This window comes from Pichia membranifaciens (assembly GCF_001661235.1).
Source record: "Pichia membranifaciens NRRL Y-2026 unplaced genomic scaffold PICMEscaffold_8, whole genome shotgun sequence".
NCBI lineage: Eukaryota > Fungi > Ascomycota > Pichiomycetes > Pichiales > Pichiaceae > Pichia > Pichia membranifaciens.
Genome location: NW_017566989.1, coordinates 20,662 through 46,270, shown reverse-complemented (window position 1 = coordinate 46,270; position 25,609 = coordinate 20,662). Strand labels below are relative to the sequence as shown.

The following is a 25,609-nucleotide window of genomic DNA, read 5'->3' as shown; positions in this document are numbered from 1 at the left end:
GAAAAAGTTGTGAAAAAAGTGTTCAATAAACCGCACGCTCATCAGGAAAGTTGGATTGTATTTTTTGACTAATTTCTTAAGACTTACGTGGGGCAAATACTTACATCGAGCAAAATACTCTGTAGTGTATACACGACTTTCAATGCTACTTTTTACACAAACTTATAAGCTTTCTATGAATTTGATAGTAGTGGATACTGCCTCATTTATAGCCGTAGGCTTAGAGCCTTTACCAAGGGCGTGGAGACCGCCGTCCACCAATCTGCTGTATGGTGACCACATTCCTGGAGTAGTGGCAGCTTGAAATCTCTTCATAATCAGCTCCTTATCGACAAACTCTGGCACATACTCATCAGAAGCACTATACAAAACCAATAAAGGTTTATCAAATTTGCCATATGTCGATCTTAAATCGTCGTCAGTCAAATACGAAGAGAAATAATCATCATCTCCATTTTTAGAGTACAAAGAGTACCATCTGTAGGCATTGATTGGAGTGTCAAAGAAATTTACCGTGTATTTGTGTGGCATCAATTCTTTAGGGTGTCCCTCATCAATGTACTTCTTGGCCAATGCATTGGCTTCCTCAATCAAATCAATCGACATTAGCAAATACGCTGCCTCTCTGTCGGATATCCCTGCTTGTAGAATACCAAAATCTAGCTCTATGTAATCTTGATCCCTCTTTGCTCTAGTAAAGTAGTAAATGGTGTTCTGACAACCCGTTGAGTGGCCCATGATACCTAACTTCTTTCTAGAGCCACCCTCTTCAGACTTGAGAAATTTGACTAGACTGGAAATCTCAGAGTTGTCTCGTTCCAAGCTACCGGTACCCCATCCAATGCTTGAACTTGTGAACTCTATTTGGATCAACGACCATCCTATCTTGTTTAGGGCCGCAGAAAGTGCTTGTAAGTATGGAACAGTCGCAAGTCTGTCACCGAGACCGGCAACAAAGATTAATACATTTTGCGATTGCAAATTTCCAAACTCAAAACAAAACTGCTTTGGTAAGTACTCCAGTAAAGTTCCTTCTATAGCAACCATTAAGTTTGCGTATTCTACTGTGTTAGAGAAGTAATGACAAGGATAGAAAAATCGGTTTTTAGTTACTCAACTTGTGAATTTGAATTGAAGGAAAAAGTGGCAATATAAACGTTTTAATATTTTCAACAAACTGTCAGTTCCTCAAGAAGTACAGCATAATTGCCGATGGCATTTTCAAAGGATACAATTAATACGTATAATAGCTCTGCTTCCTCAATCATTTGCGAAAACTGTAACCAGATGCGATCAATCCCGCATACCCAATGTAAATTTCTAATCTTTCACGATCTTTCGCGATCTTTCGCGAGAGACAGGCCACACATTGTAAAAAGAGACAAAGTCTCAATCTCCTTTATCTACTTGCACAAGATCAAAAGCGCTTGCGAGCTGACTGTTTTATATAAGGACAGTGAATCTCGGAGCAGAGACACGGCTTTAGGAAAATGAAGGTTTCGGTAAGACAGAGATTGATATATACATTCCTCTGTTATGATATGAACGTTTCTTTTACTAATTTTATTACACAGACTTGCATAGTTACGTTAAGATGAGTGATGCAACTAAAGAAAAGTTCGAGGTTAACGTTGACTCTATCCATCACACTTCCAATACAGATACAATTGATGGTGATGATATCAATGACCTTTGGAAGTTGGAAGAGCCTGACATTCACACGAGAATGTTTTATGCACAGAGATCTATAGAAACCCAGTATGATTATGTTTCCCAAGGTTCAAGACTATTCAAGTTCTGGAATGACATGATTTACAGAAGTTTGAAAATAGAGAGCTTAAACGATAACGGCAAGGAGTATCCCAAATGGGTTAACAACAATTTATCTATGAGAACTGCCCACTGGATTGTTTGCGTAGGTTTAGTCACTTCGGAGATAATGGGTGCCTACTTAGTGCCCAATTCACTGTCAATGTTAGGTTACGTTCCTTCTAACATTATGTTGGTAGTATGCTGTTTTGTCACGCTTCTTGCCGGTGGCGTAATCTGGTGGGTGTTTTTATTGTTTGATTCTCCAGAATACCCTGTGAAAACGTTTGCCGATTTAGCTTACGTTGTGGGAGGGACTCCATGCAAACAAGCAGTGATTTTTCTTCAATTGATTGCAACTTTATTAAGTTCAGCAACAATTTTGATTAGTGCTGCCGAATGTGTGATTATTTTAAGAACGGACCGAATGTGTTGGGTTGGATTGATGGTATTGTTATCTGGTGTCATGATGATCTGTAGTTTCATGAAAACTCTAAGCAATATCGGTAAATACTGCTTGGTTGTTTCTGCATGTAATTATGTGAACTTGTTTGTCCAACTAGGATTTATCGGTAATTCAGAGCCAAATTGGGCAAATGCAGAGAGTATTTTGGGTATTCCTGCAGGTACAGTTGCTACTTATGCTTTTGCTCCAGGCCAAAGCTTAATGAATAAAGTTGTTGCAGTGACCAATATTTCATTTGTTTTTGCAGGTTCAATTGTTTTCCCTGAAGTAATTTCTGAAATGAGAAGACCTTGGGAGTTTTGGAAAAGTATGCTTGTGGCTCAAAGTATCATTCTTGTTGTCTATTTGGTATACGGAAACTACATTTATGCAAACCAGGGGCAATTTTCAAACTCTCCAGCTGTTTTTGGCGTGAGTAACATTAGTGCTCTCAAAGGATTAGCTTTCATGACATTTGTTACAGGTTTCATACAAAACATCTTTTATGGGCATATTTCATGCAAGATAGTCTACAAGAACTACATGCCATTGATAAGTAAAACTATTAGATTTGAATCAAAACGTGGTATTATCTTTTGGTCGCTAACGGTTTTTATTGTTTGGGTCATTATCTTTGTCATTGGTGCCGGTGTTCCTCAAGTTAGTGCCGTTTCGGCATTCACCTCTTCATTGACAATGATTCCATTGACGTATGTCATTCCATTTGCTCTTCACCTTTTTTCGCTTTACCGTTCAGCAAATGAAAACTACATTGAGGATTTTGTACCACACCAGTCTAACGTTGGTGATACCAGTGTCGTGGAGTATCTCAGACGTGGATACAAGAAATATCCTTTACTAACAATTTTTTACACTACCTTATGCCTTTCTTCATTGGCCTTCTCGGGCTTAGGGCTCTGGGCTTCAGTTGAGTATATCAAATATATATTCGATGTCACCGACGCGACGTCTTTTTCGTGCACTTCTCCGATATGAGAGATTGATTATACGAAATCAAGTTTTAGATTATTTCAGCTATTCCTTTATCAGATTTATGATTTGGAGCTTAGCTTTTTACTGCTTTTTTAATTAGAATCTAGGTCGATTAATAAACTAAAAAACATTTCTACAACGTAAATAAAATAAAATCAAAGAATTAAGAATAAGTAAAGTGGCTATTGAATTTGAGTAAAGCTTGAAGAAGTTCTGTATTTAATTGGTTTCATCAAGTGAGTTTAGATTTTTGAAAGATTCAAAGGCACCATTTTTTTCCAAGTCTTCTTCTGGATTGAGTGCCTTTTCGTTTTTGAAATACTGTCTCTTACTGTACTTCCATAACTCTGCTGTAACCAAGAAAAGAAGTGTGCAAATAAACGCCCATGCCCAGCCTGTTGATATTCCTTTTTGCAAAAACACATAATCGTTGATTACAGGAATATAGATGGTGGGAATTAGTGTTATGAAACCTAGGATAACGGACCAGAACAAAAATTGATTGTCCCATAAATCTTTTAGCCATTGAATCTTTGGATTTGGAGATTGTGGGTGCATTAAAAATAATGATCTTCTTGTGTGAATGACTTCCCAAGCTAAAATCAATGCACACCAGGTCATTGTCACAAATGAGGCGGCTCTTGCCCTAAAAACATGTGTGCATGTAGATGCGTAGTCTGTTCTGTTGCAATTCTCTCCCAATTCTCCATTACCGTAGCCGTAAACTTCAATAATGAATGGAATCATACAAGCACCAGCCATGGCAATTCCATAAACGAACATATCAATGACAACTTCCCAAGTGAATACAGATTGTTTGGCATCTTTAGGAGGACGGTCCATAACATCTTCAGCTGCTCTTTCGACACCTAATCCCATGGCTGGGAAACAGGAGGTAACAACGATGACCCATAAAACTTGCACTGGTGATAGTGGAAAAACTGAAAAGTCATCATCATCTTTAAAAACCAAACCAATTAAAAGAAACAAAGCTTGGGCAACATTACATGCAAGAAGTTGAATAACGAATTTCTGAATATTATCACTCATTCTTCTACCTTCTTCAACGGCATTTAAAATTGAAGCAAAATTATCATCTGCTAGAACAATATCCGAGGCATCCTTGGCGACGTCCGAACCATTTTTACCCATAGCAATTCCAATATCTGAAATTTTCAAAGAAGGAGAATCATTAACACCGTCACCGGTCATTGCAACAATCTGTCCTCTTCTGTGAAGTGCATCAACCAATCTGACCTTTGTTTGAGGTGCACATCTTGCAATAACAAGTGGTAGAACAGGTAATAAATCTATCTGATCATTAGATAGACTATCAAATTGTGGAGCAGTCATAACCATGGAATCGATCACCTTTTGTGAAAACATGTGAACGTTATCTGGCAAAATTCCAACCTCTTTGGCAATAGCGCTTGCAGTTGATGGATGATCACCTGTTGCCATGTGAACCGAAATACCTGCATGATGGCATAACTTGACCGAAGGTAATGACTCGGGTCTAGGTGGGTCGTATATACCAATTAGACCTAGAAAATGCAAATTGTTTTCAACGTGTTCCCGGTCAATCTTCTGCCATTTTTCTTTTAAATTCTGATCATCAGGAGTTTTCCTTGCGAAAGCCAAAACTCTCAAACCTTTCGATGACAAGGCATCCATTTCTTTTTCCAAGTTTTCAATAACCTCATTATTAATTTCCGCTAGCTTCCCTGTTGAAGGGTCTGTCCATGTTGAGCAAATGTTTAAAATCCTTTCTACAGCACCTTTAGTGTAAATGATTTCTTTTCCTTTTTCATCGCCAGAGTTAGTTGCAAAAACTGAACTCATTCTTTTGATGGATGAGTCGAAGGGAAATTCAGCCAAGTAGGTGTATTTGTCACATTCATCAACCAAGTAGTCTCTTCCAAAACCTAAACGTGTGACAAACACCTGGATTGAAACTTCGGTGGGATCACCTCTCGCTTTCCAGTCTTTCATACCAGTGTCATCCGTATCTTCATAGACTTTTGCAACGTTGGCCAAGGAAGCCGTTTCAATCCATGAGTTAAAATCATCCATTTTCTTACTACCGGAAAACTTTTCCTTGAATGCTTCAAATGAAATCCAATCCTTTTCATCATTTTCCTTTAGCTCTAGTGGGGTTGAATCGCAGTATAGGACATTGCCTAAAGTTGGGTTGAACGGTTCATTGAAATCTCTGACTGAAAATGTTCCGACGCTGGGAACGTAAACTTCTTTTGCAATCATACGACCCTGTGTTAGTGTACCTGTCTTGTCAGAACAAATTGCGTTGACTGAGCCCAAGTTCTCCAAGGCATCGAATTTCCTGACAATGACGTTTCTTTTCAACATCTCCTTGGCACCTACTGCCATAGTGATTGTCAACACCACCACCAATGATGAGGGAATCATTGATAAAGCAACACAAATGGCGTAAATTGCCACCTCTTTGGTGACATTGAACTTCTGAGACGCCATCACAACAATAGCGAACACAACGGCAATCCAGAACAAGTAGATTGCCAACCATGATAGCTTTTTCTTCAATGGGGTACCTTCCGCAATGCCAAGAATATAGCCTATGGTGTTCCAGATTGTGTACTTGGCAGCATTCGCATACTCTTTAGGCCCTGCGGTTTCCTTGTCTTCAATCTTCTGGATGATAGTGTTATTACCATGCAAAGCTTTGGCGATTTTGCCAATCTCTGTGTCTAGACCCGTCAAAACTGCTATCCCGACAGCCCTTCCCTTCGAGACTGTCGACGAGGAAAAAGCCAAGTTGAGACGGTCGCCCACAGGGATTACCTGGTTGTATAATTCTTTGGCATCTTTGGCCACCGGCAAAGATTCACCCGTGAGCAAGGCCTCATCGGTTTCAAAGTTGTGGGTTTCAATCAACCTGAGGTCTGCTGGAATGGTGTCTCCAACCTTCACGATGACTAGGTCACCTGGGACGACCTCCTCGGAAGGAATGGTAGACTCCGAGCCATTTCTAATGACCAGGGCCGAGGGAGAGCTCAAGTTCTTCAACGAGCCCATTGTTTTTTCTGCCTTGAACTCCTGCTGCGTGCCAATGGCAACGTTGAGGCCGATGATGAAGGCGATGACACCCCCGGTGATCCAGTCTTTGATTGCAAACGAGATGATCATCGAGATGACCAATACGATGATCATGGCGTTGAAGATCTGCCGCATCAAGATGTTGGCGATGGACACCTTCTGACCGTTCCCGAGGGTGTTTGGGCCATGGCTCTTCAACAGTTCGCTGGCGTAGCCGTTCGATAGGCCGTGGACCTTGTTCGTGTTGAAGATCTCCACGCACTTGGCGATGGGGATCATGTAGCTCTGAGATCCCGCATTCGCCGAGCCCATGTCGGTGGAGATCGAGGAGTTTCTCGAGATGACTTGTTCGTCAAACTCTCTTTTTTCTGATTTGTCGTCACTCATGCTAGTAATGATGATGTTTGGTATTTACAGCGGTCACTACTTGTGAGGGTTATGGTCTATACAGAAGGAAAGAAATAGTATAAGGAAAAACACAGAATCGGTCTAGCCTTCAGGAATGGCAGACCATGGATGCGTGGGGACGGGGAGAAGGAGCGCAATAGAGTGCGAACGTGGCCTACTTATAACTCGCCTGACCCGACTGGCACACGACTCCGGGGAGACTCTTCTCCGCTGGGGGTGCAGGGAAAAAAGAAATGGGGCCCGGCTATTGGCCCACTCTCGGGACCAGCACGGGGCAAAACGTCATCATCGCCGACGTGGCCGACCCCCAAAGATAAAAATAGCCAATTGTTATCAGTACGATTGCCTAAACGGAGCATCCTGGCTCTGTTATTTATGCGGCCGGTCACATGGCGGGGGGCCCGAAGTGTGGCGTGTGGTGGGGGGCTATTGTGCACGCTTGAAACGCCGGCTCCACGTGGCGCAACAGCCGTGTCCGAGACGCAGATCCCGGCAAGGCTTGCGTTTGCGGACAATAGAATTCATGACGTTTGCATAAGAGATTTCCCCGCGCGGCTGCACCTGTGCGGGGTAGATAGACCGAAGAAGCCCCCTGTCGGAGCTCGGTGGCTGAGAAAGGCATCTGCAGATAAGGCTGGGCGAAGGCGGCTCGGCAGGGATGCTGTTACTGTTTGGGGAATGCGGGACGGGGAATGGCACAATCGGAAGAAGCGAGAAGGAGAAGGGTTGAAGAGGGAACTGGGAGTAGGGAAGCTGGGTGTAGTAGATAAGGGGAGAAGACGAGTAGCAAGAATAGTTTCTTTTCCGCTTTTCTTTCGTCGCGCTGCTTCCTCTTGCTCAGCTTGCGGCGTTGTTTGAGCTTCTGGGGTTGCTGCCCACCAATGCGACGATGGTTGGCCTATTTTTCACGGGGTATAATAGAACTGAAAGAAATCTCTTGCTGCACGTGACATGTGGACTCCCATTCAAGGCCGGCATCGAAATTTTCGATGCTTTGTCGCTGCTTGGTATAGAGAATATAAAGATTTTTTGGCTCCTGTCTTGGTATTACTGTGGCCGAGCCGAGCAAGGCGGAGAAATGACAAAGCCGGTGATTAGTAATCATGTCTAATACCGTCAAAACCTACTTGATAGTCAAAAACAATATGAAACTCTCTTTTGTCAATGCAACGAGTGCCTCTTTTTGAACCGGCTTGCTCATACATGCTCCTCCCGCTAGTTCAAAATGATTCAAACAATCGGATTCATCGGAGTTGGCTTGATAGGAAGCAGCCTTGCTCGCTTAGCAGTTGATGCTGGATACAAAGTGGTTTTGAGTAATAGCAGAGAGCCTGCTTCGCTCGAGAGAATGGTGGAACTATTGGGTGGTGAAAATGTTGCCTCAGCTGATACCCCTCAAAATATCTGCAGCAATGACAATATCAAGCTCGTTGTTCTTACTGTACCGCTCAATGTAATTCCATCTTTGATTCCAGCTCTTGGTGGCTTGAAAGACAAGATTGTCGTTGACACCAACAACTATTACCCTCACAGAGACGGTCATGTTGAAGCTCTTGACTCCCGCAAGCTAAACACGGCCGAATATGTTGCCCAGTATCTGGACAAGTCTGCTAAACAAATCAAGGTCTTTAACAACATATGGGCCATTCACATTCAACCTGCTGCAAGCAGGGACTCGACAAACCAAACTTACCTCCCTGTAGCTGGTGATGATGTTGAAGCAAAGGGGCTTGTGAGAGAGTTTGTCAAGAGTATCGGGTTTGGAACTGTCGATGCGGGTTCGCTGAGAGATAGTTGGAAAATTGAACCAAATACTCCCGTTTATTGCAAACCATACGCTCCAGTACTCCCAGAAGGTCTTACGGAACAAGAAGCTGTAAGATATTTTGGATCTCATGCTGCTGCTCCTCTCACTGAAGGCGAGCTTGTGTTGCTGGTAAGCGCCGCAACCGGAAACGAACCGGTGGGTGGGGTATTTGATCCCAACAGCATATCGAGTAGAGCTATGATTAATAACTATGCTCATTAGTTGGTACTTAGCCATGATGTGTTCTGTGTAGGAGACCACTCCCATAAAGTCTCAATAAATTTTGGGCAGCCGTTACTCAAACACTGGGTCTTATTATAGGCTAGAACTTTGAGCTATTAGTCCTTAAGATGTTTCTGAAATAGCTCATCAGTAGTGAAAAGGCAAATTATTTAAACAACTACATATTTTTAAGCACTAAAAAGGTACAATGACACCTGGCTTTCCCATTTAATTTCTTTCTTGGTAAAGCACAAGCTTACCCAATTATCTTCATTCCTAGTAGCTGTTCATTCAAAAAATCCCATGAATGTATCTTGTTCTATGAATTGTGCGCTAGTAGATGTCCGCTTGACCAATGCGTCGAGTTTGTTTGTTCCAAGAAAATCCAAGTTGGCAAAATCAAAGAGGTTCTCAAATTCTTTTAAGTTTTCGTCCTTCAACGAAATTTCATTAAAAACCTCCAGATTTTCCTTGCGATGAGTGTCATGAACGTTTTTCCTTAATTCATCCTGACCAAACAGATCTATTCTACCTCCAACCCTAAAAGTGTTTTTATCATTGCAATCCCGGTCGTTACCTTTATCTTTTTCCTGGACCATTGCAACCAACTTCACAAATATTTCCGAGAATATCCCACAAGTGTAGGCTCTTTGAGCAACGCTAAATAGTACGTCACTACAGCATCGTACACCTTCGCTAATAGAAAAATTCCAAGCAAACTTTCTGGACAACAATCCGTAAACCATCGTAACTCCGCTTAAAAACACTGTCTGAAGCGCAATAAAGGAAAGTCTGGTTTTCGTATTTTGGTACATCCGCTTACTTAATTGGCATACTGTAGATGCAGCTTCTATGCACTCAACGAATAAAGGATCATCCTGCTTCAATTTGCATAAAAATGGCTGCAACAAAAAACGGATTTGCTTGTTGAACAAATAAAGATAGTAATCATACTCTGCACTACTCGATGGAGGTATATCAGATGCCCATTGTTTCATTTTTAATATGATATCGTTTATCTCCTCCCTAGGGATGCTTTCAAACTCAGTGTCAACTCTGTAAATTTTATTTTGTATCTCACTTTCTATTTTTACAAACTTGAAGTGATGAATTGCCTGCATTCTTGATGTTACATTTTTTGATTTGCGATCTTTCAACGTTAAGTAGTATTCTTTTATTAGTAAACTTCCGTCAGTTATTGACTCATCAATATTTATAGGCAGATCAACGTCGATATCAAGATCGGACAAGGTAAATGGCCTTCCAAAGCTGCTAGAAATGGTCCTCTCTAAGGAATATGCAGACCAAAAAGTTAACATTCTCTGCTGGTACACTAAAGGCCTCTGGTGTAAAAGATCAATATTCTTCCTGTGAAATCCAAAACTCACACACAATCTCAACGCAAAACCAATCATATCCCAAATCACTGGACCATTTGGTAATCTTAATTGGTATAAAACAGTCAGTAACATTGAATGAATATTAAGTATCCCCTTGTGCTTAAACACCACAGAAAGATCTAGTTTTATGGCACTAGTAAAAAACACAAAGTCATCATTTTCGTAGGAGGGATTTGACATTCCAGGTTGATTTGTTTTTCGGCTCACCATCATAGAGCCAATCGCATATATCATTAAAAGAATAAAAGAGTTTAACATATCAGTTTTGTTATCGTGGGCTTTACCGCTTTTCAAATAAGATTCTCGATTATTGTGAAGCTCATAGATATCATCTCGTCTCAAAAAAGGATATTTGTTGTGTATTCTTGAAATGTATGTCTCCACAAATTGATTCAGCTTAATTCCATCATATAATAAATCATCTAGTGAGCGAGATACGTACTCGTTCAAGGTTGTACTCTGATATATGTCTTTCTGTATGTTACTAAATTTTAGGGAATCAGCGATTTCCAGCTTCAGATTTTCCTGTAGCAAAGAAGCAATATTCAAACCGGAAGATCCAACATACAAAGGTTCCATGTCGTCTTTCAAAGGAAAAAGAGCAGCACATTTGGTAAGAACGTCAGCTCCTAGATTGGAGTTCCCCTTATTTGCAATCTTTTTGGCATTTTTCAAAACAACTTCCTCTTCATCTTCTTCTTCCTCTTCTTCCTCTTCTTCTTCATTTTCTTCAACAACTGGGCTCTCAGTATACGACTGATCAAAGATAGCTAAACCATTGTCAACTTCTGCATTACCCCCTTTCTCTTGTTTCAGGAGCTGTTCTAAATATTTTATTCTTTTCTCTAGGCTCTTGACATAATATGGGGTTTTCTTCTTACTATATTCACAAGCGACATTTGCTCGTTCGCAGCCTAAGCATGGTTTTCCCGTCGAGAAATTGCCAGTGCATTTCTGCTTTCGTGACTTGCACCTATTACACGCCACCGAATTGACATCTATCCTTGTTCTCCTCCGAATTTTGGCCTTCATCATGAACAGTGAAATGTGTAAAGCTCCAGTTCAATCTGTAGCTTAACTATGAACCACCACATCGACAACATTTGTATTCCACTGCCGACGAAAGAATGGTTTTTTCTTTTATCTCGACTACTCCAATCGGAAACCCTCCGGTGAAAGAAGGCGCGGAGAAAGATAAGAAATCATTTAACAAAAAATTACGTTACTGCTTAACCCGGAAACAATCCTGAAAAGCAAATTATTATATGGAAAAGTAAAAATTAAGTTATACGTTTAAATTTTGAGGTCAGGTGAAATTTCTATTGTCTCAGAAATACTAGACTTTTTGTCCTCAATAACACTAACCTCCTCTTCCAGGATATCTTGACATTTTTCTCCATCTAAAAATCCATCTGTAGGAGCAAATTCCTCAAAGTTGACTGTTTCTTTATCGTAGCCTTCAGGAAAACAAAGAGTCACAGGAAAAAAATAGTTCATTATGGCGTATATGATAAAAGCAATTGAGAATGAAAGTAGAAAGCCCAACTGATAAACGTGAGAGACACCAACTGAAACAGAGCCGGGGTGAATACTATTTGCAACACCAGCAATGGTTGCGCCAACCCCAAAGATCCAAGCAACTATTGCTCTTGGGTTCACTCCAAACTTATTTCCATACCAAAACATAGAACCTTTATTTGGGCAGTAAAAAGAGAGTGTGTGGAAATTTCCCTTTCTAACAAAGTAATAATCGTAAATCATTACTGCAGCAATAGGACAAAGCATAATGGAGTAACTTCCAAGAAAAGCAATAAATCTTGCACCACTTGAAATCATCTTCCAGGGGAAAAACAACGGACACACAAGCCAGCAGAGAAATTGGCCTCTCACAATTGTCATGTATGTTGGAAACATACCAGTTGTGTCAGCTCCCACAGGTAAGCAGTTGGTACCAATATTGACAATCACCAAGGCGAGGATCATACCGAAACTAGCAAATACCATTGCAGTGCGCATGCCTGCAGTCCAGTGGTAATCTAACAGTGCATCATACAAATCCCAAGGGTTCCAAAATGTTTTGCCCAAAAAAACCCTTGCGGCAGATGTTGTTCCGCAACCCAAGAATGTAATCAAAACTTTTGAGAACAAAATTGCAAAAGATTGCACCCATGCTGCATCGCTTGTTTTTCTGGCATATCTAACAACATCACCAGCATTGATAAGAATTGGACAAAGGGCACCCATTATTGAGTTTATACCATAAACGATACCCCATCCAAGCTCTGAGCCGTAAACTCTGCCTGCTGCTAGAGTTTCTGGTGTTCCAAGCCCACCAGCCTTTCTAACACAATACCCAAAAACAGCAAATAAAGTTGTTGTGGTGGTGATTGCCTTGACCGTGTAGAGATGTCTTTGAATAGTTGGATGCATGAAAATCAACGGCAGCTGAATTATCCAAACAATAAAAAATGCAAGTAGCTTGGAGGATGTTACTTCTGCAGATTTCGGTACTGTGTTCCCAATGTTAGCCCACTTGTGGCCAAATATTGCTTTCAACATAACATCCATTAGGTTCCCTGCAAAAAAAGTTTGAACAGCAAAATATATTGATGCCACAGAAACTCTAACAAAGATAAAAAAGTATGAGCCGTACATTCCTGCTGGTGCTCTCACAATCACCGGAAACCCTAGATGATATTCTGAGGATGCTCTAGAATTGATGACCAAGATGATTGATAAAAAAAAACTACCGACTGCAGCACAAATGAGACCATGCCACCAAAGTAAACCCATTTTCACTAATGTTGCACCCAAAGTATATGACGATGGCGTCAATGAAGTAGTGAAATAAAAGAACAAAAAGTTATAAACATTCCACGTTCGCTTTTCAGGTGGGGTAGGTAAAAGATCAGCATTATACCATGCGTGACCTTTCGAATTGGTAGACGTAAGCTTTAGTTTTTGGAAGTAATTTTTCATTTTTTCCACACCCTGTGATGTGATTCGGTTTTGAGACTCAATATGCTCTTTTCATAAAGTAGTTTATTGCGACATACAAAAAAAAATTCAAATGAATTTTGATAGCTATTTAAATAGTATGTTAGTTGAAAGTTTCAAATTTTAAAACTGTCAAGTTGAAATTCTGATAATTATCTAACACAGTAATGCAAGTACCTCGCGTCTTATCAGAAAAAACGAAAACATTCGGAAGAGCTCCGATCGAGGAAGTTTTCAAAGATAAGCGAAACGGGTAACCCAGTTGTTAGTTTTTCGTGCTCCGAAATTTAGGCACCGGCTGGCGCAGTTAACTTTTGAATTTCGCACTGATTGCAGCGAATTGAGTATACTCGCAACTATATTTTAAAAAATTTCTAGTACTCAAATTTTACCGAGTGTTCTCAACTAAATAATTCATTGATCAGAGCAATACTCAAAACAGAATGTAAAACAAGCCTTTTAATTTTTGAGATCTGAAATATGTGTTGAATACATTTAGTGCATCACCTCGATTAATATAGTCTAATCCACCAATATTTTCTTTGCATCACTAGATATGAATATCATTTAAAGTAGCGTAAAATCGTAATCTGTTCATCGAAACGCTGTTAAACTAGTATTCCATTCAGAAAATGATCTCAAAATATACCTTGAGAAAATAATTATTTTTAAGTAGTAAATTACGTGATGATAAAAAATATACCAAATATAATAACTACAACTTCTTCCAGTTATAAGATTGTTCAAAGGCAAAAGCAACCTTGTAAACGGTCAACTCTTCGTACCACCTACCCACAAGCTGGAGAGAAACGGGTAGCTTTACACCACTGTCGTTAAGTGGACCCTCTTGAATTGGTAACATTCCACACGGCATTGCAAATGCTGGGTGGCCGCTTTGATTGAATGGAGCTGTGTTTGAGCTTAGACCAACCTGCTTGCCTAGCAAATCCAGCGGCGTAAGTGCCTTTTTCAAATTGCAATGGGATCTTGCAATAAAAGGAACAGTTGGCATTACCAAAATATCAAATTCAGAAAAAACTTTGTTATAATCATCTTTCAATTTTCTGGATAAATTCTGGCATTTTCCGTACAAAGTAGGAAACTTTTTAACGGCATACATCCCATTGAAGTAGATGTTTTTGGTAGAAGGGTATGCTTGGCTCCAACGTTCTGTCTCATGCATGGATGTCACAAACTTTTCGTTCAAATCATTTAAAGATGTACCACGCCTGCCAACACCACATCCCATTTTTGTCAGATAACCACCAACTTTGGAAATACCACTCCAAATTAAAGGACCTTTTGAGTGAAGTGGAATGCTGACACTCTCTACTGTTGCACCCAATTTTTCCAATTTCTTTACTGCTTCGTAACAGCATTCTTTGACCCTTTCCTCAACCGCAGGATTTTCAAACCCCTCTAGGAGAAGTCCGATCTTAATACCGTCTAGTCTTCTGGGGTTTTCCAAAGCAAGCAGTTTGTCATAATAAGTGTCTCCTTTGATACAAAATCCTCTATCATCTATACCATCGGTCCCTGCAACTGATTGAAGACCTTTCGCATTTGATAAAACAGTTTGGGTCATTATACCTAGGGTATCATTAGTTGCTTCATTGCTAGCACATCCTGTGAAAGGGATCAATCCGAAAGTAGGCTTCATACCACATAATCCACACCAAGCAGATGGAATTCTTACTGAACCTCCCTGATCAGCTCCTATACCTATTTCAATGAATTCTTTTTCATGTGCAACAATCGCTGCAGTTCCAGAAGATGAACCCCCAGTTGAGTAGCCCAACGCCCAAGGGTTGTGGACTACGCCAGTAGCTGCAGAGTGAGAGGTAGCTGAGTGGCAGAGGTTTTCGCAAACAGCTTTACCTTCTATGATAGCTCCTTGCTCCAACAATCTGGTTACTACTGTAGCATCAGTCGACGGAACATAGTCAGTTATGAAATTTGTTCCCAAAAGCATTGGAATGTCAGCAACTGCAACACAATCTTTGACACATACCTTGGCCCCTTCTAACAATTTTCTTGTTCCAAGCAATGGTTGGTAATCCTTGACTGTGAACTTCCAGCCCCAAGCACCGAGTTTATTGTTTTCGGCAGACGGAAAGTGGACGTTTTCTCTAGGAAATCTTTTGTAATCAACAGTCGGCAAATAATCTTCCATTTTCAAGATCTCTTCACAAGAATCATGAAAAACACCAAGGAGAGTGGCATAATCCTTACTATCCTCAAATTTTTCGTCTTCTACTCCTAGTTCTTTTGTTAAAGAAGCGATTGTCTCCGTATTCACAGGATTGCCTTCTTTTACCTCAAATGTGAAAACCGACATTTGTGTTCGATATACCCTTTCGAGATAATGGCTAATTCTTTTTGATCAAGGACTGCATGGTAAAAATTATGCTGCAACAAAAAGTGATGTGTCGAAAGACCGAACACGGGGGTATTTATTGGTTGATGGGTTGATTTTTTTCAGATTTTCGGAGGATGTCCGAGATAAATATAATTTTGAATACCCAATGCAATACTTCAACTTTCCATACGTGGAATATCGGAGCGCGGCAGAAAATTGGCTCGACGCTGATAAACAGATCGGAGGGTCTCCGATAAATGAATCTTGACCTCTTTTAGGTTTGGGTGTAAAGGTAAAGGATTTGCCCGTAATTACTCTGATATCTTAAACAAAAAGCTGGAAAATATAAATGGTGAGGTAGCTGCTCAAATCTTATGGCAAAATTGAAAATGAGCACGTTCCTTAAATTCTCTTCCAAAATGTACAACAAAGAACTACTCTTGTTACTCTTCTGAACTAATCATAATGGACACTATTGGATATGTTCCAGGACCCATGCCAAAATATGAGCCAGAAAGAGATCTTCTTGGTTATGGTGAGAATCCGGTTGATGTTGAGTGGCCTAATGGTGCCAAAATCGCAATTTCGTTCATTCTTAATTACGAAGAAGGTGGTGAGCATAATATTTTGCATGGTGATGATAGATCTGAAGCGTATATCTGGGAGAAAAGTGGTGCAAACACTGAAGTTCTCAATGGTAGACACTTGATGAGCGAAAGTGAATTTGAGTATGGCTCGAGGTCTGGATGCTGGAGATTGATTAGATTGTTTAAAGAGTTTGGATGGCCGATGACTCTATATGCAGTTGGTACTGCGTTCCAGAAGAACCCTGAGTTTGCTCGTGCATGCGTTAGAGATGGTCATGAAATTGCCAATCATGGCTTACGTTGGGTTAACTGGGCAGGACTCGATGACAAAACCCAGATTGAAATGATCAAGCAGGCAATTTTGACCCTTGAAGAGGCGTCAGGCGAAGCACCAGTTGGAGCATATATTGGAAGAGGTAACATCAAAACACCAGAGTTGGTTAAAATTGCGCATGAGCAACTTGGATACCCATTTCTGTGGGAATCGGACTGCTACAATGACGATATCCCTTACTGGAGAGATGCTGAACATGAAAAAGATTTACCACAGGAGGAAAAAAAGGGTTTATTGATGATCCCATACAACTATGTTAATAACGATTACAAATTTGTGGCGTCTTCCCCAGGTCCTGGTTTCCCTGGAGCTTTTGTTTATGAAGATTACTTGAAGAATGAATTCGACCAACTATACAGGGAAGGAGGTAGAATGATGAATATTCCAATGCATTCCAGAATTCTTGGCAAACCGGGAAGAGCTAATGCTTTGAGAAACTTTATGAAGTATATTAGCGAAAAGGAAGGTGTTTGGGTTTGCAACCGCCGTGATATTGCACTGCATTTCAAGAAAAAGTTTCCTTACGTTCCCGGTAAGCTTGCAGTCAAGAAATTAGGTTAAGTATCTCTGATGTTTCTTATCCAATGTTGTAGCTTCTTGACATAATCAATGCTCTTCTATTATGTTCTTTGGCATTGATATCTATACCGAAATGGTTTATGTTGTTGTAAAGTTTTAGAGTAACTCTGGAATCACCAGCGGAAAGTAGCTCCATATTGTTGGCTTAAATAGAATTACGTAAGATTTTATTCAAAGAACTTACAGTGAAAATTATCAAATCCATGAAAATGGAAAACAAATACGGATTTTAACTAAATGACAATACTCAAATGTATAACATAAAGTGAAAGAGTATGAAAATAGGGAAATCGTGATCAATATTGTTATTTTTCTGTGAATTCATCAATGAGAATATGACAGAACACTGTCTGGGTGGCTGCGGACCAAATAGAAGAAACATAAATTGCGACAAGATTCTTTGTCATGCTATTAAGCACCAGCTCGTGACTATCGAGCCAGACATCAATGTCTGAGTCCAGCATCCCAATTGAATGCTGTTAAGATACAATGCTACGTTGATAAGTATCCATTCAGAATCAATACAGAGTTGAGAGTACTCTATAAGATTGTGATGTATAGATTAGATCCTTAGGATCATAAGACATTCTAAAGCCAGGAAAGACGACGCGCAGAACGTTTTTCCCCACGTATTAATGCATGACATATTGAGTTTGGCAATACTATAAAAATATTGAGATATTAGCAAAGAACCGCAACATATAAACTATGTATATATCAGCCAGGATAGATAAGGTTATATCTGCATTAATGGATTACAACCTAATCAATCTACTTTCAATCAGAAAGACCAACTAGCTTGTGAAGACAACCATCATCTTTTCATGGCATTATTTTTCATAAGGATTACAAATTGTTATATGTTCTATAGATTCATGAAATGGCAAATAGCTCTAAAGGAAAACAATCTAGCATAGCTGTTGGAGTGGTATAGCAAAGTCATGTTAAATGAAGGAAACGGGGGCAAAGTTGACTATGTATGGATCCCGTGAACCTTAAAGAAGGCGATCACTGTTCAAGCCAGAGGCAAATTTAGGCTCGCTCCGTCCAAAGCTTTCGTTGGGCTTCATGTCTAGTAACTTGTTCCTTGGTGCGGAATGATCCCTGTGGATGTCGATACCACATGCCAAGTCATCGGCCTGCTCGTTTGAGATGGTATGCGTCATCAAGTTCTTGTTGATTACTGTGCTGGAATACTCCAGGTCCGGAACTTTTCGATTCCCAACTATGGCTGCACCCTGCTCATTGGATATAGAGTCCATCATGCGGTTACGAGGCGAGTCACCTGTGTGCAAGCCAAACTTCTGTTGGTTGTTGATGGTTGACATCATTCTGTTTTTATTGTTCTTGTCATTGTGAAACTTTTCCTCTATTATGTTAAATAGTCCCATTTTGTAGATGTTCTATGGATGTGATTAGTTGACCAAATAAGGGTAGAAGAAAAAGATTCTCTTCCGCAGACATCGACGAGTACAAAACCATCTTTAAGACGGCAAACTCATTGATACTTATACCGCTGGGACCAGTGTCTGAGTTCCGCTAAGGATTACAAAACGGGATCGCCGGTGACTGCAGCGTTCTAGCACACATAGTCAGTCTGACAAAACCATGACACTATTCTAGGTTTTTCCCGATCCCGATTACAATCCTCCCCCCCGGTACTAGACCCTGTGCCTCCCGGAGGGCCCCGTCCCTGCAGAGCGTCATGCCGGACCGTTGAGTAATAATAAGTATAACCGAGACGCCTCCCGTTGCCCATCTGGACTCTTGCCGCGGATGACAAAGCGTTGACGACAGCGGTCCCAAAACAGAGGGGGCCAAGATATCAGGCGCGTCGAGGGTTGGGCAATTACAGGACAGGGGCAAAAAATGGCACAGATAAAACCTGAGATTGGGCCGTCCCGTCTAACCTAAGGCAGAGCACAGTAACAGGGGCTGTGTGTTCCCTTTCGCTTTTGTCCTAGAGCCGCAAATACGCAGACGATCAGATCGGCAAAATGGATGGCGCTGCTACTACTAAAAAGGGGGTGGAACCCCCAAGGGAATGCGTGGAGTACCGGAAGATGATAGCCGGAGAGCTCTACTCGTGTTCGGACCCTCAGTTGGTGAAAGACCGGTACGCTGTTCGCCGGAAGTTGCACCGGTATCGGATGCTGCTAGAGGAGAAAACGCTGGCCGAGGACGTATCCGTAGAGCAGATCGACGAGGTGCACGAGGCGGGGTCGCAGTTTCTGCACGACCACGTCTTCCGCGAGTTTGCGGACTGCAGCACGAGCTTCATCGAGCCCCCACTCTTCCTTGACTACGGATACAATTGCACGATTGGCCACCACTTTTACAGTAACTTCAACTGCGTTATGTTGGACTGCGCCGAGATAACCATTGGCAACCATGTGATGTTTGGCCCCAACGTCCAGCTCATCACCGCCACCCACCCGAAGGATTCTGTCTCTCGAAATGAGCTCTGCCAGGAGATAGCCAAGCCCATCACCATCGGCGACGGCTGCTGGCTGGGCGCCGGCGCCACCGTCTTGCCCGGGGTCACACTGGGCAAGAATTGCGTAGTCGCAGCCGGTGCAGTCGTGACCAAGAGCTTTCTAGAAGACGGCCTGGTGCTGGTCGGCGTTCCTGCCAAGGTGACAGAAAGGCTTGACCAGCCAAGCCCATTTTCAGCGTAGTATAGTTGTATTCTCGTTTCCCTTTGTCTACGGCGTAATTCATCATAAATGGCAGACACATGCGCAGCATTAGCGTCGAATCATCTCGACGTCACTCCGACATGCGACGTAGATCAAAAGGCAACTTTCTGCCCTCCCCGTGCTGCCCCTTTGCCACCCACGAGAGGGAAGTTGCCTCCTTTTTTCGGGACATAAGGACATGATATTACCATAGTGCTAGGCAGTGCTGCGTTAGTGTTTTTCCGTCGGGAGATCCATCCCTGGAAGAGGCGGCTCTGCTGCACCTCTGCACCGGGTTCCTGGGGCAACGGCAACGCCAGCTACAGGACGTCAGCAAACGGGTCCCGGAGATGCACCAGTGACGAAGCCGCCTCGTAAATATCCGCCCCATTCACTAATAGTGCATAGTCTCGGAGGCCTCTCTTACCAGGTGCAGGTGACAGCTGCTAACGGCTGAATTTGCCGTTGCTACATATTACTGACGTCACTTGTACTAGCGAATAAAGGGGAAAAGCCGAGCAGGCCAAACTCCTCGGGGTTTGGGGAGTCTTTCGTTTTTCCGCGCATGGAGGTGCATCTCAAGGGGTAAAAACACAACACGGCACTCGGGTACCTTTCCTATTCCGGCCCGACCAATGGCCAAAAAGAAGAACAACGCATACGCTTTAAACCTTCCAAGCAAGCTCTCAATACGCACTAAAATAAAAAGCATTAATTCAGAGCCTTCTCGGTGCTGAACTCAACTGTAATTTATCAGAATGGGTTAATTAGCAAAAGATTCAGCCCGAGCAAGAAGTAAGATGCAACAATTGATTAAAGGCAACAAAGATTTTTAGCTGACCTATGTACTTACGTAATCCACTCCGGAGTGTGGTTTGTGCGTGTTCACAAGAGGCCGAAATTGTCCGTTCCAACAAGAGTCGATCAAATTCCTGCTAGCAGTTGGTTAGACGAAAAGAACATTTAAGAAGAAATATGGTCACCGGGCTAGGGCAATCAATTTGAGGATCTGAATGGTTTATATTCATTTTGAATGAGACCTGTTCTTTTATCCGGCATGGGAGTTTAGCAAGTGAATATAATTAATGAATTATAAATGTTACACTCTTCTAGACAGTCTTCAACTCCTAGCAAAAAATAACAAGCCAAGTCTTGAAATGTTGTGAACCATAACTGCAAAAGTAAAAAAGTGAGGTTTTAAAAATTGTCGGGATCAGTCGGCTGAGGAGGGTCCTGGTGAATAAGCTCCGGAAATTTGATGTATTCTAGACTTCTCACCAAATCGAAAACACCAGCATGTTCAAGACTAGAACTTGAAATGTGCTAATCAAAGTTGAAGCTGCTTAGTTTCAAACTTCGCATGATCAACTCGTCTGCTGCTTCCGAGTCTAGTAGGTCCAACTGATCCTTCGGAAATATCCTCGGGAACACTATTGGAACTAAAAGTAAAATGAGCATCAAAACTCCGGGAAAACCAATAGCACCTTTGGTGCAGGTTATACTATATTCTCCAGCAAACGCAAGCAATTCTAGTATCAAGTAGATAATAAAATACTTAGACCGCACAAGATAGTATTCAATAGGATAGTCTGCAGGAATAATCTGGGTGGAAAGGCTTTCGTTTTCTTTTTCTGTAAATCTAGCAAAGTTACCACTGGAGTTGTCTTGCGTGTCAGCAATACTGCCTCCCTGGATTTTATTTGTATCATTCTCCACCTCAACAGAAACATTTGCATTCTCAAATTTTGATTCCGCCAGCAATTCCTGTTCGTGATTCTTGATAACAATTTTAGATAATTTCAGTTTCCACTCTTTATCAAGGAAAAGAAACCGCAACCTTCTCACAACATCTGTATCGTCCAAGGTCGTTATTGCCATGATCCAGAACAAGCCCGCTAAAATGGCTTGCGGAATCAAACCGAGGACTACCAAAAAAGGCCTAGTCATCATAACAAGGGTAAGAAGCCCCTGAAAAGTATTTGATAATCTTTGCTCAACAACTCTAGTTATTTTGTTCAGACCGGTTTCGTAATCATGTTCATATACGCACAAAGAATGTGTGTGCAACGGGGCTTGGGGAATTAACCCATTTGGTGCAGGTATACCAATCAGACCTGCCACACCGGTAGTTACTCCTAAAAGGAAAAAATCATAATGAAATGATGATGGCTTTTTTAAGGGGAACTTTGAGGACTGGCAAATAAGAGAAGAAATATTATGGTCGTAATAGAATAATGCGGTTAGCAAGATTGCAAAAGGAACGGCTAAGAAAACGTCTCTAACCCTGATATCTTCCCAAAACCGAATAAACCAATCAGGTCTGCGGTTCACCGTATCTGTTGGATGAAATGATTTGGTAATAGGTAAAGTTGTAAACTTTATATCATCCAAATATCCTCCAAAATGAATAAATCCAGTGAAAAATACAACACACAACGGAACACTATAGTCTCTGATGAAAGTTCGTATACGAGGAGGAAGATAATGCGACTTTGAGCCAAAAAATTGTGAAGACACGCCAAATATTGTCATCACTAGTGCAACAACTATGGATGCAAATGCACTTGCAGGATCCGCAAGCTCAAACTGATGAGTTAAAATTTGGATTCCCTTTTGAATGTAGACTATGTTGATAAAAAAGCCAAAGACGTCACAGGAGAACTTCGTTACAAATCTCATGAAATTAACCGAATTGGTAAACGCAAGAATAAAATGAAATCCCATAGACCACAAGCATATCCAACACATAAATTGAAAATATGGTATATTCATTGGTTCAATTATTTCGTACACGGTATAATTGAAGATAGAGACTGGACCAGTGACACCTACAATGCATAAAGGGGAGCCAGACAAAACTCCGAACACTATTCCGCCCATCGCAGAAGCTAGAAGAACCTCATTAACACCATATGAGTTATTCGTGTGATCGAACATATCCTGTGCGAAGGCAATCGCCGGTAATAAATTTGTGAAAAAAATGTAAATGGTTGAAGGAATTGTCCTATATGTTAATCCATCTTTGATATCAGAGACATAGTATTTTAAAAGACGGCGTCTTATATCGTTATAGATACCTGTCCCAAAATAACGTACACGAAAATAGTCATTAGCTTTGTATCTGTCATAATAAGTGTGAATGCAGCTTCTACCTGCGGTAAACATATGATGCAAGTTTTCTTTGAGAACAGGAGATCAAAGAATATCCATTGCCATCTATGGTTTGGCTATGACAGAAAAGAAAATGATAAAAGTGCATCAAATTTGTGCCAAGCCGTGCGTTTTCAAAAGTTAATTAATTCATAAACATGTGCACCCCAGTTTTTTTGTTACGTAAGCAAAGAGCTTTGCTCTGTACCTAAAGCTGCTAGCTAAGGCCTATGCTTATGAAAGCATTACCCTAGTTGGTGGAACTAAATAGCATTTGTATCAGCCGTATCTACCATGAATCTTCCAATCTCTTGCTTCAGTCAAAAATTCAAAACACAAGAAAAAAACAACCAGGAATTTGTTTCTGTGAAGAATTGAAAAATGACTCGATTTGATTGGAATATTTTTCCAATTCATAGTTTAGGGCGTAAATTTGGCTCCGCAATAACGAGTAAAGTGAGAAAGTATCAAGCAATAGCGTCGGTAGGTGGTGTGTATAATTTGATCAGAAAAATTGGAGCAATTAGACTGAATTTTGCTATATTTCTGTATAATGAAAAAAAGCTAATTATTCGCTTAAAAAATGTTCTTACCGCTCCTGAAACGCAAATCGCATCTTTATACCCCGCACACCTACACATTCCGACTTTTACTACATGCTCCCTCATCTTGATGAGCTCAACAGACTAAAAGAGCCCAAGAAATGACAATAGTCATAACTCGTTCGTTAACCGTTCTATTCTTTCATATTCATCATTTCCTTACGTATTTTTTTGGCTGAAAAAATGCTTCAATTGAGAGAGACACAAATGAAGTCTCTAAATTTGCCAAGAATATTGGATCAGACGGATGGAAACACAGCAAAAGGAACTCAAGTTTTAAGGAATTTTTGCTGCAGGTAACTAAAGCCTTTCTTCCTTTTGGTGAGAGAAAGACACATTGGCACTCAAGCCAGGACCGTTTCTGCTAAAACATTTTGGACTTGAGCAAGGAAATTATGAATATTTAGCAGGTCATGTTGAGGAGCATTATGTGGAGCACAATCTGCATGTTTTCATCATTCCATTATAGTTTATTTTGCGCATTACTTTATGTTTTACCCTCCCACAAAAACTTTCTTTCAATTCTCTTTCACAACTTTAATCAGTTTGGGCAAAATGCAATTCTAAGAAAAACATAAAGAATTAGATACTATTTCAGTAATATAAGTTCAGCAATCAGATATGAACATGCAGAAGTTAAATCAACATTCAAGACACTGAAATAAAAGGAATTCGTCTCAATGCTATATAAAGTTTCATCAACGAAAAAAATGACAAGCCATTATGCCAATGGCAACAATTAGAGCAAGAGCTTTTTTGACTTAAGTTAGGTGGTAGGAAAACAAAAACTTGCAGGCCCTGAAGAGTATTTTTCTTCCGGTTTCATCTTTTAAAGCTACTGGACTTTATATGTTACAAGTTCTAAATCAACTTAAAGCTATCACCCACCTCCTTGGTTTCACAAAGTCTGCTGGGTTAAATCAACTGTTTTGGAATGATTCGTTACTTTTCAAATACAAGGCTATATTTATGAATGTCTGCTGAGCTCGGGATGTTTCAATACCTAAAGAAATTTTACAGTCCAAAAAATATTCTTATTCAATGAACAGATACGATTTACCACAAAAATTGAATATCAAAAAAATGTGGTAGAGACAGCGACTTTAAGTATAGCTTGTAACACGCTCGGTATATTCCATCTCGGCGATAATACTTCTATTTGACTTGGTTTCGTCCTCATTGGTAAGCAATCTAGTGTTCGGCGTTTACTACCGTATAAAGCTTACTTTCCAGTGTCCAACGCCGGAAAAAAAAAATTAACTCCGTAATTTCGATTCCAGAAACTTTTTATGTGGTAGCGCTCGGAGACTAGCAGGAAAGGAAATGAAAGTCAGATGTTCCGCTGACAAATCTTGAAAAGCTTTGTTCTTGTTTAAATTTCTCAGTTCATCAGTAGGAATTAGTCAATAGATGTCCGGTATAAAATGAAGATACGTTTCACTTTCCCAGCACTTGTAGCATCTGTTTTCAGAATTTTGAAAAACGTAGTTTAGATAAAGATATAGTAACACGACAGCAAAAATGGTTAAGATTGCTATTATTTATTCATCTAATAACGGACATACAGCCCGACTCGCCAAAGCAGTACTTGAAGGTGTCAATAGGGTCGAGGGTGCTGAGGGTAAATTGATTACCTCAGAGGAGGCACTTGAGAGAACTGTGCTTGACGATCTTTCATCAAACTATTCTGCAATTATCTTTGGCACACCGACTTTAATGGGCTCTCCTTCGGCCAAATTTAAAGAATTTATGGAGATGACTTCTGGAGTTTTTTTTAAAAAGTTGTGGAAAAACAAAATCGCAGGTGCTTTCACTGTCGGCTGATCAAGATCTGGCTCTAAAGTTAACACTTTAACTGATTTGGCTGTATTTGCGGCCCAACACGGCATGGTATGGGTCCCGGTCACCGTGACACCAACTTGGAACTTATCTACTCAAAAGGAAGAAAACTCCCTCAATGGCTGCGGGTTTTTTCTCGGTGTAGGTGCTCAAGCGAATGTCGACCAAGACGGCAATGCTGCTCCAGCCGAATGGGATTTGAAAACGGCTATAGTTTACGGTGAAAGGATGTCGGAATTCGCAAAGATCTATGAGCCAGCATACAAAGCATTAAAGGCTCAAGATATATAGGGAGCTCACACACCCTTACTACACGCCTTCTGAT

General features: G+C 40.8%; 12 protein-coding genes across 12 annotated transcripts; 5 read left to right on the top strand and 7 right to left on the bottom strand.

Moving 5' to 3' along the window:
• Positions 1-89: 89 nt before the first annotated feature.
• PICMEDRAFT_18436 (hypothetical protein) lies at positions 90-1,209 on the bottom strand. Its single transcript, XM_019162000.1, has one exon. It carries the CDS (start codon positions 1,045-1,047, stop codon positions 163-165), a length of 885 nt encoding a protein of 294 aa, XP_019015286.1. The 5' UTR covers positions 1,048-1,209; the 3' UTR covers positions 90-162.
• A 256-nt stretch (positions 1,210-1,465) lies between these two features.
• PICMEDRAFT_18435 (hypothetical protein) lies at positions 1,466-3,357 on the top strand. The gene has a single exon (XM_019161999.1). The coding sequence runs from the start codon at positions 1,595-1,597 to the stop codon at positions 3,248-3,250; it is 1,656 nt and encodes a 551-aa protein (XP_019015285.1). The 5' UTR covers positions 1,466-1,594; the 3' UTR covers positions 3,251-3,357.
• PICMEDRAFT_18434 (hypothetical protein) lies at positions 3,354-6,830 on the bottom strand. Its single transcript, XM_019161998.1, has one exon. It carries the CDS (start codon positions 6,707-6,709, stop codon positions 3,467-3,469), a length of 3,243 nt encoding a protein of 1,080 aa, XP_019015284.1. The 5' UTR covers positions 6,710-6,830; the 3' UTR covers positions 3,354-3,466.
• Positions 6,831-7,955: 1,125 nt separating this feature from the next.
• Positions 7,956-8,759, top strand: PICMEDRAFT_74779 (hypothetical protein; the record flags this gene model as incomplete). The annotated part of the gene is made up of 1 exon (XM_019164867.1): positions 7,956-8,759. The coding sequence occupies one exon, from the start codon at positions 7,956-7,958 to the stop codon at positions 8,757-8,759; it is 804 nt and encodes a 267-aa protein (XP_019015283.1).
• On the bottom strand, positions 8,747-11,206 carry PICMEDRAFT_18432 (hypothetical protein). Its single transcript, XM_019161997.1, has one exon. The coding sequence runs from the start codon at positions 11,189-11,191 to the stop codon at positions 9,047-9,049; it is 2,145 nt and encodes a 714-aa protein (XP_019015282.1). The 5' UTR covers positions 11,192-11,206; the 3' UTR covers positions 8,747-9,046.
• Positions 11,207-11,452: 246 nt separating this feature from the next.
• Positions 11,453-13,138, bottom strand: PICMEDRAFT_74777 (hypothetical protein; the record flags this gene model as incomplete). The annotated part of the gene is made up of 1 exon (XM_019164866.1): positions 11,453-13,138. The coding sequence occupies one exon, from the start codon at positions 13,136-13,138 to the stop codon at positions 11,453-11,455; it is 1,686 nt and encodes a 561-aa protein (XP_019015281.1).
• A 698-nt stretch (positions 13,139-13,836) lies between these two features.
• Positions 13,837-15,595, bottom strand: PICMEDRAFT_18431 (hypothetical protein). The gene has a single exon (XM_019161996.1). The coding sequence runs from the start codon at positions 15,492-15,494 to the stop codon at positions 13,872-13,874; it is 1,623 nt and encodes a 540-aa protein (XP_019015280.1). The 5' UTR covers positions 15,495-15,595; the 3' UTR covers positions 13,837-13,871.
• A 385-nt stretch (positions 15,596-15,980) lies between these two features.
• Positions 15,981-16,997, top strand: PICMEDRAFT_74775 (hypothetical protein; the record flags this gene model as incomplete). Its single annotated transcript, XM_019164865.1, has 1 exon — positions 15,981-16,997. The coding sequence occupies one exon, from the start codon at positions 15,981-15,983 to the stop codon at positions 16,995-16,997; it is 1,017 nt and encodes a 338-aa protein (XP_019015279.1).
• Positions 16,998-18,010: 1,013 nt separating this feature from the next.
• On the bottom strand, positions 18,011-18,406 carry PICMEDRAFT_74774 (hypothetical protein; the record flags this gene model as incomplete). Its single annotated transcript, XM_019164864.1, has 1 exon — positions 18,011-18,406. The coding sequence occupies one exon, from the start codon at positions 18,404-18,406 to the stop codon at positions 18,011-18,013; it is 396 nt and encodes a 131-aa protein (XP_019015278.1).
• A 672-nt stretch (positions 18,407-19,078) lies between these two features.
• PICMEDRAFT_20568 (hypothetical protein) lies at positions 19,079-19,672 on the top strand (the record flags this gene model as incomplete). Its single annotated transcript, XM_019162162.1, has 2 exons — positions 19,079-19,198; positions 19,244-19,672. Coding segments are annotated over 2 exons (549 nt in total), but the record flags the coding sequence as incomplete, so codon positions are not given.
• A 1,344-nt stretch (positions 19,673-21,016) lies between these two features.
• On the bottom strand, positions 21,017-22,858 carry PICMEDRAFT_37624 (hypothetical protein; the record flags this gene model as incomplete). The annotated part of the gene is made up of 2 exons (XM_019163095.1): positions 21,017-21,295; positions 21,479-22,858. The coding sequence occupies 2 exons, from the start codon at positions 22,856-22,858 to the stop codon at positions 21,017-21,019; spliced, it is 1,659 nt and encodes a 552-aa protein (XP_019015276.1).
• A 2,108-nt stretch (positions 22,859-24,966) lies between these two features.
• PICMEDRAFT_13715 (hypothetical protein) lies at positions 24,967-25,575 on the top strand (the record flags this gene model as incomplete). Its single annotated transcript, XM_019160101.1, has 2 exons — positions 24,967-25,249; positions 25,289-25,575. The coding sequence occupies 2 exons, from the start codon at positions 24,967-24,969 to the stop codon at positions 25,573-25,575; spliced, it is 570 nt and encodes a 189-aa protein (XP_019015275.1).
• Positions 25,576-25,609: the final 34 nt, after the last annotated feature.

Coding starts and splice junctions, on each gene's coding strand:
- PICMEDRAFT_18432 (XM_019161997.1), bottom strand. CDS start 11,191: ATGAAGGCCAAAATTCGGAGGAGAACAAGGATAGATGTCAATTCGGTG.
- PICMEDRAFT_18434 (XM_019161998.1), bottom strand. CDS start 6,709: ATGAGTGACGACAAATCAGAAAAAAGAGAGTTTGACGAACAAGTCATC.
- PICMEDRAFT_18435 (XM_019161999.1), top strand. CDS start 1,595: ATGAGTGATGCAACTAAAGAAAAGTTCGAGGTTAACGTTGACTCTATC.
- PICMEDRAFT_18431 (XM_019161996.1), bottom strand. CDS start 15,494: ATGTCGGTTTTCACATTTGAGGTAAAAGAAGGCAATCCTGTGAATACG.
- PICMEDRAFT_18436 (XM_019162000.1), bottom strand. CDS start 1,047: ATGGTTGCTATAGAAGGAACTTTACTGGAGTACTTACCAAAGCAGTTT.